We start from the raw sequence: 14,393 nt of genomic DNA on the forward strand, positions 1-14,393 counted from the left end.
TCGTGTGAACCTTCAGTACGCTTTTGGGAGTGGGATGCGCACATCGGTATATGAATACCTTGGGCTTTTGCTGAGTAAGGTTTGGTTTGGTTTATGGGGGTTTAACGTCCCAAAGCGACTGAGGCTATGAGAGACGCCGTAGTGAAGGGCTCCGGAAATTTCGACCACCTGGGGTTCCTTAACGTGCACTGACATCGCACAGCACACGGGCCTCTAGAATTTCGCCTCCATCGAAATTCAGCCGCCGCGGCCGGGGTCGAACCCGCGTCTTTCGGGTCAGCAGCCGAGCGCCGTAACCACTGGGCCACCGCGGCGGGTCTTTTGCTGAGTAAGACTGATACTACTAATCGAATCAAATTTATTTTAGCATGATAGTACAATTGGTGGGTTTTATATCAAGGGAGTCTCCAAGGTAATATAACAGTGAGCGGGATCTCCTGTGCTGGAAGCATAGAAAAAAAAAGAAGCCTCAACAGACAAGGCTCGAAACAATAAGTTAAAGCGTTCGCTGCGATTAATGAAAAAGTTTCCATAATGTCCTTAAAAAAAAAACCGCGAAAGAGTTGTTTTGCTTATGTGACGAGTTAACGAGTTCCAAAAAGAACGTTACTGCCTTTTGCTCCTGTAGTAAGCATGCACAGTAATAAACTTGACCTCATAAAAAACCTAAACAAGAGCCGGCGTGATTGCCCGCTTTCGTCTCTATACTATTTCTTCCTCTTCGTGATTTCCCTCTCCTTCCATCTTCACCAGGATAACTCTGATAACCTATTCTGCTGCCTGTAGTATTCTGTAACCTGTAACCTTTAACTTTACTCATGCTATTCGTGGCTATGTGTAGGTAGCTTCAACATGAAAGGGAATAGTCAGTTTCCAAAAAAGAGCGAATGATGTTGGTACTTCAACACTGAAAGTGATAATGTCTCATTATCCACTCACAGGAAGGGAATCTTGCACAAGTGAAAAAAAAAAAAAAGTCATTTCCAATCGTACTTATCACTGAATAAAGGCAATATGTTCCGTTTCATATTCAGTGCGCGCTTTTAAAGACTTGAATGATATATGTTGTTCTTCAGGTCTCATAATCGAAACGAGCTCCTAAGTAGTAACGCACAAGTTGCCGCCCAGTCCAGGCTAAAAAATGGGTTAAAGTGTGGCTTCCATGGCCTGTTAAGTATTCTTCATTAATTACAAACAATGCGAGCACCGAAAACGCAATCGCATTTCGCACCACGTGTGCTCGCTCTTAAAATCACTTGAAAGAAAACTCCGGCCTGCACTATGGCGTAACCTTTCCTTTCTCTTCCCACATTCTGCTAGAAATTACCTTTGCGCAGCGAGAACAGTGGCGTGAAAAAAAAAGAAAGCAAATAAAAAGTTCTATGCCCTGTCAGCTTTCTACAGTTTCATGCTCCATCGCATGCTCGTACCTTATAAAAATTAACTGTAACAAGACTCCATGATACAGCGGAGGTACAGCCCAGCTGGGACTTTCAATCATTCAGCATTAGTGCGAGTATATATAGCGAGGCTGGGGTTTTTGTAGCGCAAAAGAAGTTTCAAGTGAGTCTTTGTCTTCTGTTCAGCGTTGCACCAATTTGCTGCGACATACATAATAGAAGAAGAAACTGGACTCCGAAAACAGCGCGACCTGATCGATGAGACGCGCGTGCCCAGAGGAACAACTGAAATTGATGGTTGCCGTGTATGCAGGCGGGGTCTTCACTTTCGCAGAGCAAGGATGTGTAGCGTATAAATCGAAGAATAGAGTGGAGATTGGATTGGATTGGAGCAAACTTTATTTGTGCCTGCAGTTGGGCGCTCGCGCGCCCCGACGAGGGTCTACGTCGTCTACGAGGCTGCCGTTACTCGGCGCGGGTCTCCGCTCGCCGTTGCCGGCTCGCTGGGTCCCTGCCTTTCGAGCGCCCCGAGGACCTGCTGGACGGCCCATAGCTGTTGGTCATGGTCGTTGCTCTTCGCTGCTGCCTCCAGCCGCGGCGGGATTGTTCCTGATCTTGCTTCCTTTGGATTTCTGATGCAGTCCCACAAGATGTGCGTCTGATCTGCCGGCTCCCTCCGGCAGACTCTACACGTATCGGTCGGGTAGGTCTCGGGGTACATGCGATGCATCAGTCGCGGGCTCGGTAGCGATCCGGTCTGGAGCTGTCTCAGTAGTACCGCCTCCGCTCGACTCAGCCTCGGGTGCGGGGGTGGGAGAGTCCTGCGAGCCAGGCGGTAGGCCTTCGTGATTTCGCTGTAGTCGGTCATGCGGTCCTTGGCTCCGAACCACGTCGGACGGTGTGTTGCCGGGGCGCGGTTGGTTAGCGCTCGCGCCGCTGCGTGTGCCGTCTCATTGTGGTTCGCACTGCGTTCCGACGCGTCGCCCGCGTGCGCCGGAAACCACTTGATTCTTACTCTTCTGTCTTGCAGTTTAGTCGCTCGTAGTACGCGCTCGGCCTCCCTGCAGACTTGGCCTGAATGTCTTCGCGTTATCACGAGTTCGGGACAGTGCTCTAGTTCGCTGCTTTCGCCACACCTAACTTTTAGGTGCGTGTTTTGCTCTTTATATTCAAGCGTAAGGCATTATTATACATGGATTACCACGTGGTACTCTCCTTGGACCGCTAAATAATTTACAATCGAATTTCTTCCTCGTCTTGTTTTGGTGTCGGTTTCAACAGCCTAACGATGACCGCGAGCCAAAGGGTGGGTATACGTCACGTGAGGCATTAAAAAAGAAACTGCAGTATAATCGCTGCTTCAACATTCGTGGTCATTCCGGCTCTTAGGAAAGGCTGGCTTCAGCACTGCAGTGATTTAAAACGATGAAGCAGCGACTATATCGCAGCTTTTTTTTTTTTTTCGTGCCTCACGTGACGCATATCCACACCTTGACGTCACGGCTATCGCTCGGATGTTGAAACCGAAACAACACGACAGATTTGATTATAAATTGTTTAGCGGTCGTAGGCGAATACCCAATGGTGATTCATGCAGAGTAGTGTGTTCCTCATCAATGTAGAGAAGAAAACAGGCCACCAAAATTAGGTGTTTATACGCCTGTCAGAGCTGTGTTTTTTTCTGTAACAAAAATAAAAAAAATAGACGGAGGTAGTGCATAGGTTCGACCCGAGACCACTTTGTCTGTGCGATGCAGGGGAGAACATCACTCGACGTGTGGACTTGACGCGCATTGGGGCGCGTGTGTGGATGCACTGGCTTTATAATGAACTATACAGATGTGACGTGAGATAAACTTCTCGTGAAAAAGAATTTTCGACAGCTTTTTTCCTACTGGTTTCGACAAACAAGGCGTTGAGTAATAGAATGCCCAATCTGTTGTATTTGAAGCAGCTGGCAAAAAGCGATTGGAGCTGTTGATCTTACCAAAATGGTGCTTTATCTCACCCAAAAGGGCTCTAAGTTTTCACCGCCTCCATAGGTGAGCATTGTTTAAATTCTGAATGGCTTTGGAACAAACGTTCGGCGGGGCACTGAGACGCGGGAAAAAACTATGGGGCACTTTGGCAGCCTGAAGTGCGCTAGGTGAAAGACTTTGTCGCGTTGCGCCTCCCTGGCTTTGGTACCAGGCGAAGCGGCTTGACGTTGTTTACGCCTTCGTTCAGCCTCCCTGGCTTTGCTATCCGACGACGCATGCGTTCGATGATCTTTCGCCGTTTCTTGTTCGGAGAGTCGCCCTCCCTCTGCTGAGCCGAACCACCTGGCGCGGAAACGCTGCACCGCTTGGGAGCCATCCTCCTCCACTAGCTGCCGCACGCCGACTGACGACGGAGCAGCGCTCGACGCCGCCGCGCCGACAGCTCCGCCTGTCGACGAAGATGACGTCACCTTTAGGCGGCTGCGCTCGTCGATGAGTCACCCCAGGCGCTGTGTGTAACGCCGGACGGACGGACGGACGGACGGGCGGGAGAATGAGCCATTAAAGGCTTTCGCCTTAAGACATTTGGCGTGTTTGGGAGATCACCTACACTCTAAACAGAAAGGAATAAAAAGGGAGTAAGAGGGAAACTTACTCTCGTTTTACTCCCATATAGGCGCATTCGTGCTAAGGGTGTAGGTGGCCCGCATAGGTTGTTTCTCAAGAGAAATTTCGCTTCCGCCGCCGCCTACAACGACGACGCCGGATTTCCGGCTGAACGGAACACTTAACGCTCTAGCTTTAATAATAGGCGTCGGCGGATCCACGCTACAAGCGCAGTGCATAGTAACGAACGAACATTACAAGCTTGAAAGTTTCGAGGACGAGACAGCTTTGTATCCTTCACCTGATTAGCATCGTGAATAAATAATGCGCGGAAGGGTTCCGTAGTGTCTTCGAAGTGATCACGCTAACAGCTGGCGGTTCCCAAGAGGTGCCCTGAAAGCGGTATTAACCGAAGCGACAGAATAAGAGGAGTCTGGACTCTACTTACGCGGTTTCACGGCAACACGCTCTTGTGATCGTAATGCGTGACGACAGAAAATGTGGTAAAAATGTTCAGATAAAGGTTGTTTTGCGGTAGATTGGTGCAGTATAGGATGGAGGAAACGGCAATGTTAATTCTTATAAACTTTTTTTTTTCGTATTGCAGCCTGTGTACACGCTGCGCCTCAGTACCCTGTTAAAGACTGAATGAGCCACCGCGTGACCAAATGGTGAGCTCGGATTTCAAACATGCAATGAAAAAATATTGAAATTGATGTAAAATACAAGCTCGCTATTTCCCTCCTCTTCAGGTTCCCAAACAATGTATCTACAAGCGCTGTTATATTGCCACCGGCTTGATTTCGTTTTCTTTAGCCTGCAGGATATGTGGCATTTGAAACATGCTGCTTTGCGTGTGTGTGTGTGTGTGTGTGTGTGTGTGTGTGTGTGTGTGTGTGTGTGTGTGTGCGTGCGTGCGTGCGTGCGTGCGTGCGTGCGTGCGTGCGTGCGTGCGTGCACTTCCCTACTTCTCAGCGCCCCCCGCCTACCTATAACGCCGTCCTCGTGGCGGGCCAGTCGAATACAACTATCTGCACTAGCTAGAAGGGTACCAAAATTTCGAATGTTCGAATTAAGAGGACTCCGATCCGACTTCCCTCAATAAACGTTACGTTCACAGGGCCAATGCATCCGTTCGTATAAACCGGAAGTTCGTATTACTCGTTGGATCGAATTAATGAGATTCCAGTGCTGCAGTCGTGCTAGGTGACTACAGGAAAACGAACGGAAAGACCGCATGGCCACATCACACACGAAAGCACTGGAGAATTGCGAATAGCACTGCGCTAAGCCACGCTAACAGGAAACCCTGCAGTGCAGGACGCCACGCCGCATCCGCTGCATTCTCGTACGCAACGTACCAGACAGGGCGTCCCTGGCGTTGCTCAGTTCGGCCTGCATCCTCTCCTGTTCCTCCTGGGTGCAGATCCTCTGCTTCTCCTGGACAGCCCTCAACTCGTCCAGCTCCTTCTGCAGGTTGAGGTTGTGCTGCGCCAGCTGCCGCTTGTCCTCCCGCAGCCGCTGGAGGCGCTCCTCGAGGGGGAGAGAGTCGTCGTCGTGCGCAGTCCCGTTGCTCTCCTCCTCATCCTCGCGACCGCCGCCACCGTCGCCGTTGAGGCCCCGGAACGAGTTGGTGCACGTCGTGGTCACCTCGTCCGTCTGCACGCTCACGGCCGCCTTGGACTCCCGGTAGCCGTCTTCCAGGAGGCCCTCTGCGATCGAACGCCCAGGGTGAGGGTTCGTCAGCCCTGTACACTTCCAGCGCTTTCCCATCAATGTCGAGGGCAGAACATATACTGAGAGTGTCATCACGCCACTCGGTTAGATATTTCAGAGTTTTAGCATAGCGAAGACGTACTATCGGGGACAAAAGTGGTATACTCCACGCGCCGGGAGCCGGAGCAACGGAAAACTGCGGCGTTTTGGCGAGCTAAACCACGAAACATTGAAACAAGCCAAGCGACATGCCTGCTGATAATAAAGGTCACGCACTGGCTGTCTCGATCCCAGATGCCACCTGTAGATGGTGTTGCAACGCAGTTTTCCCTTGCTCCGGCTCCTGCCGCGTGGAGTATACCACTTTTGTCCCCGATAGTACACCTAGAGAAATGTACTAGAGCAGCCGGTTGTCTAAGGAGAGCATGCGCAATGGTGAAGTGCACTTCCTCACCTCACCCGCATACTGGGCATGCGCAGCAGGCACACGGCAGTCCAGGTATATTGGAAGGCAAGCTGTTTCTTTCTCACGATTTCGATACGTTCTTGCGGCGTTTTCTGCTGCACACGGCAGTCTTCCGTGTAAGTCTGCGCCTGATGCGGTACCGACACTCACGAATAAGCGACTATTGTTCTATCGGTAAATGAACTAGTCGGCCACATGGATAAACAGTAGAACCTCGTTATAACGAAAGGGTTTATAACGAAATATTGGATATAACGAAGGAATGATGATTCCCATTAGACGCTCGGCCAGCATGGGCTATAACGAAGCTACGGCTATAACGAAGTAATCTCCGGGCCTCTTCAACTTCGTTATGACGAGGTTAAACTGTTACACGCTAAACAGAAAGGCGTACAAAGGGAGTAAGTTGTCTTCTAGGACACTCCCTTTTACAAGAGGGAGCTACTGCTATAACAAAGTAATCGCCGGACTCCTTCAACTTCGTTATAACGAGATTCAACTGTTACACTCTTAACAGAAGGGGGTTAAAAGGGAGTCGACTTCCTTTTTACTCCCATATAGGCGCATTCGTGTTCAGAGCGGCCGTTTCGCACCTTGGCATCGTGGGCAGGCTTTCGGAAGACAGGGCATGATCTGCTGCGGGATGCTGGGCGGGCACGACGAAGACATGGGGGCTGGCGGCGGAGGAGGGTCGCCGGAGGAGGAGAGGGAAGAAGGCGAAGCGTATCCCGCGTTCGAGCACAGGAAGGCTGTGTTGGCCGACGGTATCTGCACAGCGGCGGCCATGCTCGAGATGCGGCTGTTGGTGTCCTGAAGCTCGGCGCGCAGCTGTGACACTTCCTGGTGAGCCTGCGTAAGGCAGAGAACAATAAAAGGAAATACGTAAGCACCCGAGGAAATGGGCAAGAGTGGAAGGATATAAGGCCCTGAACCTCTTTAAGCGCAAGCTTTCCTTTTCCAGTTTACGAAAACGCCGATAAACTATGCTGATTAGCAACAGACCACGTCCAACTAGGAGATAGGTAGAGAAGAGAATTTAGCCGGCGTTTAAAAATCGCTCACATGCTACTCTGCGTGGGGAAGGGAATTGGGAAGAGAAAGACGGGAGGAGAGGGGTGTAGAAAACGTTAAAGCGAATGGGGTTTAGCGAAATTGTGGGTAATGGCGTGACGGTACATATGTTCGCGTCGTGCCTAGACAAACACGAATTACTCGGGCTGCTGTACGGTATTTGGTGCACTGTCAATTTGTTCTTTTAAAAGGCAGACCGTAAGACACGCAATGTACAGATACACTTCAAATATTGCTTTAACTCTAAAGCCCCGGGCGTAGCAATGGAAAATTCAGCACAACAAAATGCCGACATTCCATCACTGATGCCACATTTAACTGCGTAAAGTGCCCCGGAGCTGAGCGCGACCCGCGCGGCATAAGTGACTTTTAATGCAGACAAACGTTATCCTGTTCGTGCATAGTGAACTGGCGCATATTTATACAGACTTTCACGTGTCGGTAAGGCGAAGAATAGGGCATGATGGATGCAGTGACGTTACGCAATCGCACAAGAGTCAGTCTAGCGTGAGATCTCCGTCCCGCGCCAGTACACACGCATATGCACGCACGCAGGATAGTAAGTGAACTGCAGAAAAAAAAAAACAGAGAAATGGTAGAGAAGAAAAGAAGAATTCAAGCGTTAAATAAGTGGTGCACTCTAGTATTTTGTTTCAGCACAGTACGCATGAATGAAAGAGAAAAAAACGAATCCAGAGAGAAAGTGAATTCAAATGTCAGTTGTACACGCAATGCATTTTTCTGTATTGAATATGTATCTAAAACAAAAAGAGAAAAAAAGTATGGCCTATTTCCAAATCAACTCATAACGTTTCCCAACCACCACAAAAACCAAAAGCCAAACCACAAAACCACAACCACCACAAGAAAAAAAAAAGGAGGTGCTTTGCTAATCAAGAGGTAATTATGGTTAACAACTTACTGCAACTACTTCGGCGTTCGTCACTTCAAAATTGATGTGAGCCAAGGAGGAGTCAGCATAACTTATTGTCTACGTATTCTTTCTTTCTCTCTCTCTCTCTCTTTTTTTTTTTGCACGGACAAAACCACGTACAGAGGGCAAAACACTTGTCTAGAACGACAGAACTGCGTGTTCCGCAGCTTCCAAAGCCGCTGCGACCAGGAAGGCAAAAAATGACGATGAAATCCTAAGAGTTTACGTGCATATGCTTACATCCAGACCATTTTTAACCAAATTTTATCGCTAGAAATCACGTGTTCAGCCCGAAACACGCCCAGAACATGTTCTAGCCAAGCGTTTTGCCCTTTGTACGTACAGGCTCGCGTACTGTGCGATGTCAGTGCATGTTAAAGAACCCCAGTTGGTAGAAATTTCAAGAGCCCTTCACTACGGCGTCCCTCATGGCCTCAGTCGCTTGTACATGGGAAAGCATTGTGTTGTGTTGAGCTGTGCTGTGCTGCGTCGGGTGTTATAGCACATAGGCACTAAGGCCATCATCCTTTACCAGTATCCAGCATTAACATCATCCACTATCCACTGCCAGGTGTCCAATATCAGCATGCGTGTACTGTAGCCGGCAATTTCAGTTAGGCAGCGCGCGAAAAAAGATGGAAGGTAATAGTGTTCTCTGTTTCCTATTGTTTGAACCTGAACGTATTCAACCTCGGGCCACCAAAAAACCAAGAAGGCAGCTATTTGATAAAGCGATAGAGGGCAACTGCAGAGGTGTTAGAATGGGTACAATGGATGAAACTTGCAGGTACAACATGCGAAGTCCTTTTGGGTGAGCATTTTAAATGTGACGTTATCACCGATTAAAATCGCAACGACCTTCAAGCTTCTCCGCAGTGCACAGCGCCAAGTGAGGGGGGGGGGGGGGGGAGGGGTGTATGATGACGTCATCTACGGTACCGGTACATTTAAAACGCATAAAGGGTTGCTTTGGAGGAAAAAAAAAATCAATGCCACCGAAGGCAAAGTTCTTCGAGCGTTGTATGACACCATCCACCAACGCGAAGCAAGGTGTGGTTGACGGCAGCGGAAATTTGAAATCTTACCAACCGCGGCGTCACATCTAGCTTCTCCGCAATCCTCTGGTGCTGTGAGAAGAAGCCTAAAATTTAATCGCCGGTCACGTCACATTTTAAATACTAGCGCAAAAAAAAAAAAAAAAAAACTTGGCGCGCTTTACCTACAACCTACATAGATTTGAATTCTTTATTATCACGCGATTCTCGGAAAGTGGTGCAGCTACCCTTTAAGTCGGCGAACATAAGCGAGAAACCTAAAACAAAGGCCATAAAACAAAGCAGTTAATCGAGAAAGCGGTACAAACGATATTTTGCATTCTTTTTTTTTTTTCAACTTCACAATATAGCACGTTGTTGTCGGCTGGTCCCCTGTTAACTTTACAGTCTATTATAGGTCACTTTAATTTACCTATTCCTCTGCGAAATTCCGAGGTTTATGCCAAATTTTTAGCTTGGTCATAATATTTCCGCACTTGCTGGCGTAGCTATCTATACGTCTCGAGTAGTACGAGAAAAAGAGTTTTGAATGAGTGCATAAAAATAAGCCTCTGTCTCCTGTCTCATATTGTACGAGGTAACTCATTGCTATGGTACGGTGCAGGCAGATTTATTCTAATAGTCATAGTTGCTACACGTTAACTGAAACACTTCCAGTCGTATTGACTGACCGGAATGGACGATAGCAAGTGCGGCTATAATTGGCACTCTGATGTGAGCCATTAATTAAAACGCTTTGCATTTATTTCGAAACCTCGTTCAGTCCATTTATACTGAAAAGTTGGGGACACTCATTGGAGAAGGACTAACCAATATCCGTGAAATCTCACAACCAGAACGAGCGTCAGCGAGATAGGCATCGGCGAAGTTCCCGCCGCCGGGCTCGCTTAATTACGCGGCCGAAAGCGTGAAGCCGACTCTCTCCGCCCCCCCCCCCCTCTTTCACTCTCGCCCTTGTTCCTTCCTGGATTCACGGGCGGCGCGAGCGGGGAAGTCGTGCTTTTGCTCTTGTCTTGACTGGGCAGATGATAAGTCCTTATCAGCTCTCCGGCGCGTCGGAATACGGCTCTGCCTGGCCCTCCCTTGCCGGGCCGGTATCGGTTCATTGCGAAGCGCCTGCATGCCTAATGAGGCGACGAGTTGAGTGAGTCACGAAGAGGACTATATCTCGACGCGGGTGCTGATTATGAGCAGATTTAAGGGGAAAAATTGGAAGCCGGTTAGCCTTGGTAACTAGCGAATTTAAACAGCGGTGACATTTACACATGGAAAGCTGTATTTGGCAACAGAAAGTTTAATATATAATTAAACATGTAGTTGCCATACATATCATATATTGTAGTGTAGCAGCCGTGCTCTCTCACTGTGGTGAACTGTGGTAATGAAAGACGACGACGATCCTTAGGTGTAGAGTTCGCTCGCAGCCCGAACGTTTTCCTGGACCTTTGCTGACCGGTGCAGAGCAACCTAGGTTTGGCTAGGTTATATATATATATATATATATATATAGGAAATGACGTCCCAAACCAACTAAGGCTATGAAAGATGCCGTAGTGAAGGACTCCGGAAATCGGAAATTTCGACCACCTGGAGTTCTTTAACGTGCACTGACATCGAGCAGTACACGGACCTCCAGAATTTTGCCTCCCTCAAAATTCGGCCGGCCGGCGTCGAACCCGTGTCCTTCGGGCGAGCAGCCGGGTGCCGTAACAACTGAGGCACCGCGGCGGGGCTATATATATATAAGCCAACAAGGGAAGGGGAATGAGGGGCTCGTTATAAATATGAGAGAAGCCAACAGCCACAAGAAACCAAGGGACACAGGGGATTTTCCATTTATTTATTTATTTTGTGGTGTTGATCAATTTAGAATATTACTGAATATGTTGTCGCTTAAGGATAATTGGTGAGAAAACCAGAAGAAAAAACAACCACATGCCGCCGGTGGGATCGATGGCGTCATTCCATGCCATCATTCAGACGAAACGCGTGCACGGCGGCTAGAAGCGATTGCATACAACTGTGCTGTCCTGCCCTAAGAGCTGCCTAAACAACGGTGATCTATTTACAGGTCATCGGTGGAGTCCTACAAGACAACTTGCAAACGGCCGCCTTAGAGGTGAGGTCGAGAGAATCCTTACGAGGACCGAGTCCGCGTCATTGGGAGCTGCCCCAGCAGTCAGGCTTCTCAGCACAGCCAGACAAGGAATGCCCAACGGAGAAGAAGACTTAAAGGGCGGCTTTTTGTGTCCGCGCGTGGGTTCGGCGTATCCATGAAGAAGACAAAGAGAGGTAGAGAGGTGTGCCGAAATAAGAAGGCACGTACGAGCAGCAGTATCGTGAGCGCGTAACGATGACAACTAATACCTAGACAAAGCGCAGCTTCAAGAGAAAAGGATTTCCAGGAAGCTTAGGGTAACTGAAAGAATTCGGACCAGTGAGCCCTAATAGGATCAGCCTCCAGAGAAGCGCTTCGGCTCCGTCTCGCGTACACCGGAGCGATCAGAAAAAAGTATCGCTCAACTCTGAGACGCCTAAAAACAAAGGACAAAAAAAAACCTCGTCAAGTATTCGAGAGATTTAGCATAGCGTCGTCGTACACCACTACCGTGTATACCGCCAGCTGCCCGTGAAGCCCAGGGAACACTTGGCTATCTGCGCGTGCGTTGTTTAAGACCTGGCGGTAGCTGTATATACGGTCCCGCTTTGCTAAAACTCTGTATTATTGTACAGACATGCAAGTACAGTATCCGGTATACAGTCAGAAATGAGTTACAGTCAGCAGGGCAAAATTGTGTTTGAAAAAAAAAAATACTAGACGGTCCACGCTCAGTACACAGCCCACACCCGCAATACGTAGAATCACTTAGGGCGCTTCGTGGTATGGTGGGCGATATTGAGAAACAAAATGCTGTATAGTTCGTTCTCACAGATAGTGGGCAAAGGCGTAACTTTTTTGTATATAACACAGATACCAACTTTAAGATGTATATAATTAAGCTGCGGAAAAGTACCAGTGCGGCGACGACGTGATATATATATATACATATATATATATATATATATATAGCACAAAAATATAAACGTACTTGGTTGCTAGAGGTAAAATGCGAAATTGAGAAACGCTTCATTTAGGTAAACAGTTATTGCTGGTCGGCGTTTTGGACAGAGCCTGTCAGAGACTGTCCTTGTTCAATATATATATATATATATATATATATATAAATATATATATATATATATATATATATATATATATATATATATATATATATATATATATATATATATATATATATCAGATAAAGTCACCAGAAATTGGGAAACATAACAAGATTTTTTCTTGTTATCTTATATTAATCAATCAGCTGCCAAGAAATAATTTTTGATATATATATATATATATATATATATATATATATATATATATATATATATATATATATATATATATATATATATATATATATATATATATATATATATATGTTAAAGTGGAGCGCGAAGAAGTTTTCGATGCGCTGAGCCGCCCTCTCCTCTTCCACAAGAAAGAAGCTGCTGATATGAAATTCGCTAAAGCGTGAGGCTATAGGAGCTAGACGCGTGGAAGACGGTGACCCTCATGCATTTTCATAACTCGCGCGCGTCGGCACATAAACAAAAAAGGGCCACGGGTCGAAAGCGGATCGCTAAATGTGGCGCGACTCGAGTGGCGGAGCGCAAAACGAGAAGGAGAACAGAACGAAACAAGACAAGTTTTCTCGCGCCGGAACTTTGCGACGGGCGCACGCTTCACGCTGTTAATTCGCAGGCACGAGAATGTGCCTCTAATTTATACGAGAGACTGCGCGTTAATAACGCTGGTTGCGGTAAGAGGAGGCGTGACCTGCGCGGATTAAGGAATTAGTTCAGCAAAGAAAAAAGAAATCTGCGCAGGAAAAGTACGAAGTATAGTTGCGGAAAAACTAAAGCTGCAGGTTTTGATTTCTGGGTCCCTAATCATGCACTTATTTCGAGTTATGCTGCTTGAGTGACTTGCGAGAAGTTTGCTTGTAAACGATCGATTATGAATAACAACATTGCGATACAGTCTGTAAAGTTTTGTTTCGCGATATCTTTTCCTATGTTGTTCGGCTCACTCCTAAGATTGCATCTTATTTCCTCCGGATAGTATATGAAGCAGACAACGGTTAATGGATACCAGCAGCAACATCACGGTAAACGTTATTATAAAGTGGTTGAGGTGCAAAAATCTAAGTGTTAAAACAGTTTGGCAAGTTCAAAATATGCCCGGAAAGTGACTCCACTCGTGCCGATCGTGGTACAGTTTTGCCATATTGCCGAAAAGCAAAAAAAGTAATTTCCCCTTAACAAGCTGCCCGTCGGCTTCCAGCTGACGACGAGATGTGTAGTTACATTCCTGAAATTGAACTTTCTCGCGTTCACACCTATTTTCCTTCTTTCCTTGCACGGTTCTACGTATGCACTGGTCCCTAAAAATATGAAAGGGGACAACCAGTTTGCAGAAAAGACGATTTTTTAGTAATTTCTTCACTAAAGTTGAAAATTAATTTCGGATGCCTTAAGCCAAGAACAAAGGTGATGAGAAAACCTGAAAAAAATTGCCTGTCACGCGTAATTATACGGAGCAATCATTCACTGAATCCTCGAACTTTATTCCCTTTTAAAGTGGAGGAACCTGTACACTGTTCGCGCTACTAGGGGTACATTTTTCATATTCGCTAAATTCAGGACCACCCGCCAAATGCTAAACAGGACCACCTCTTGTCTCATTTCCCTTCTTAGCGTCCCTGCAGTAGCGCAGGAAAACCAAATTTAACAGCGCTTCCTAGTTGTCAAGAATTTCATGACGGAATAACCTGAAACGGTAAGGAGTCGCGGCTAGTTACTATATGTATAACAGAACAGTTCCGTTTGGTTGAAACCAACAATCTAACTATTACTCAATTAAAAAAGAAAGAAAATAACTGTACCGTAATTCTGCTTCTCATTCTTCGCCTCCTTTATCTGCCTTGGCGTAGGCATCCAGTCCCTGTATTGAAGACTGGATGGCGCTCGGTACACGTTAGAGAACCATGGGTGTCGAAAATAATCAGGAGTCCTCCACTGCGACGACACATGCAGCTTCGGGACGCTAAAGGACCC

At 47.2% G+C, this 14,393-nt stretch overlaps 1 protein-coding gene across 4 annotated transcripts in view; it reads right to left on the bottom strand.

Annotated features, from left to right (window-relative positions):
- Liprin-gamma (liprin protein kazrin) overlaps positions 1–14,393 on the bottom strand; it is a 148,607-nt gene that overhangs the window by 26,160 nt on the left and 108,054 nt on the right. For all 4 annotated transcript variants that reach the window (XR_016289132.1, XR_016289133.1, XM_089573925.1 and 1 more), the window contains exons 3-4: positions 6,761–7,016; positions 5,347–5,697 (exon numbers count right to left, since the gene is read on the bottom strand). Coding sequence is in view for 2 of the 4 variants with exons in the window: in XM_089573925.1 (XP_089430051.1) it covers positions 5,347–5,697; positions 6,761–7,016 (607 nt within the window). In the remaining 2 variants the exon portion in view is untranslated. The remainder of the gene's footprint in view (positions 1–5,346; positions 5,698–6,760; positions 7,017–14,393) is intronic.

The sequence above is a fragment of the Amblyomma mixtum genome, chromosome 2 (genome assembly GCF_055824585.1).
Source record: "Amblyomma mixtum isolate Tamu chromosome 2, ASM5582458v1, whole genome shotgun sequence".
Taxonomy (NCBI): domain Eukaryota; kingdom Metazoa; phylum Arthropoda; class Arachnida; order Ixodida; family Ixodidae; genus Amblyomma; species Amblyomma mixtum.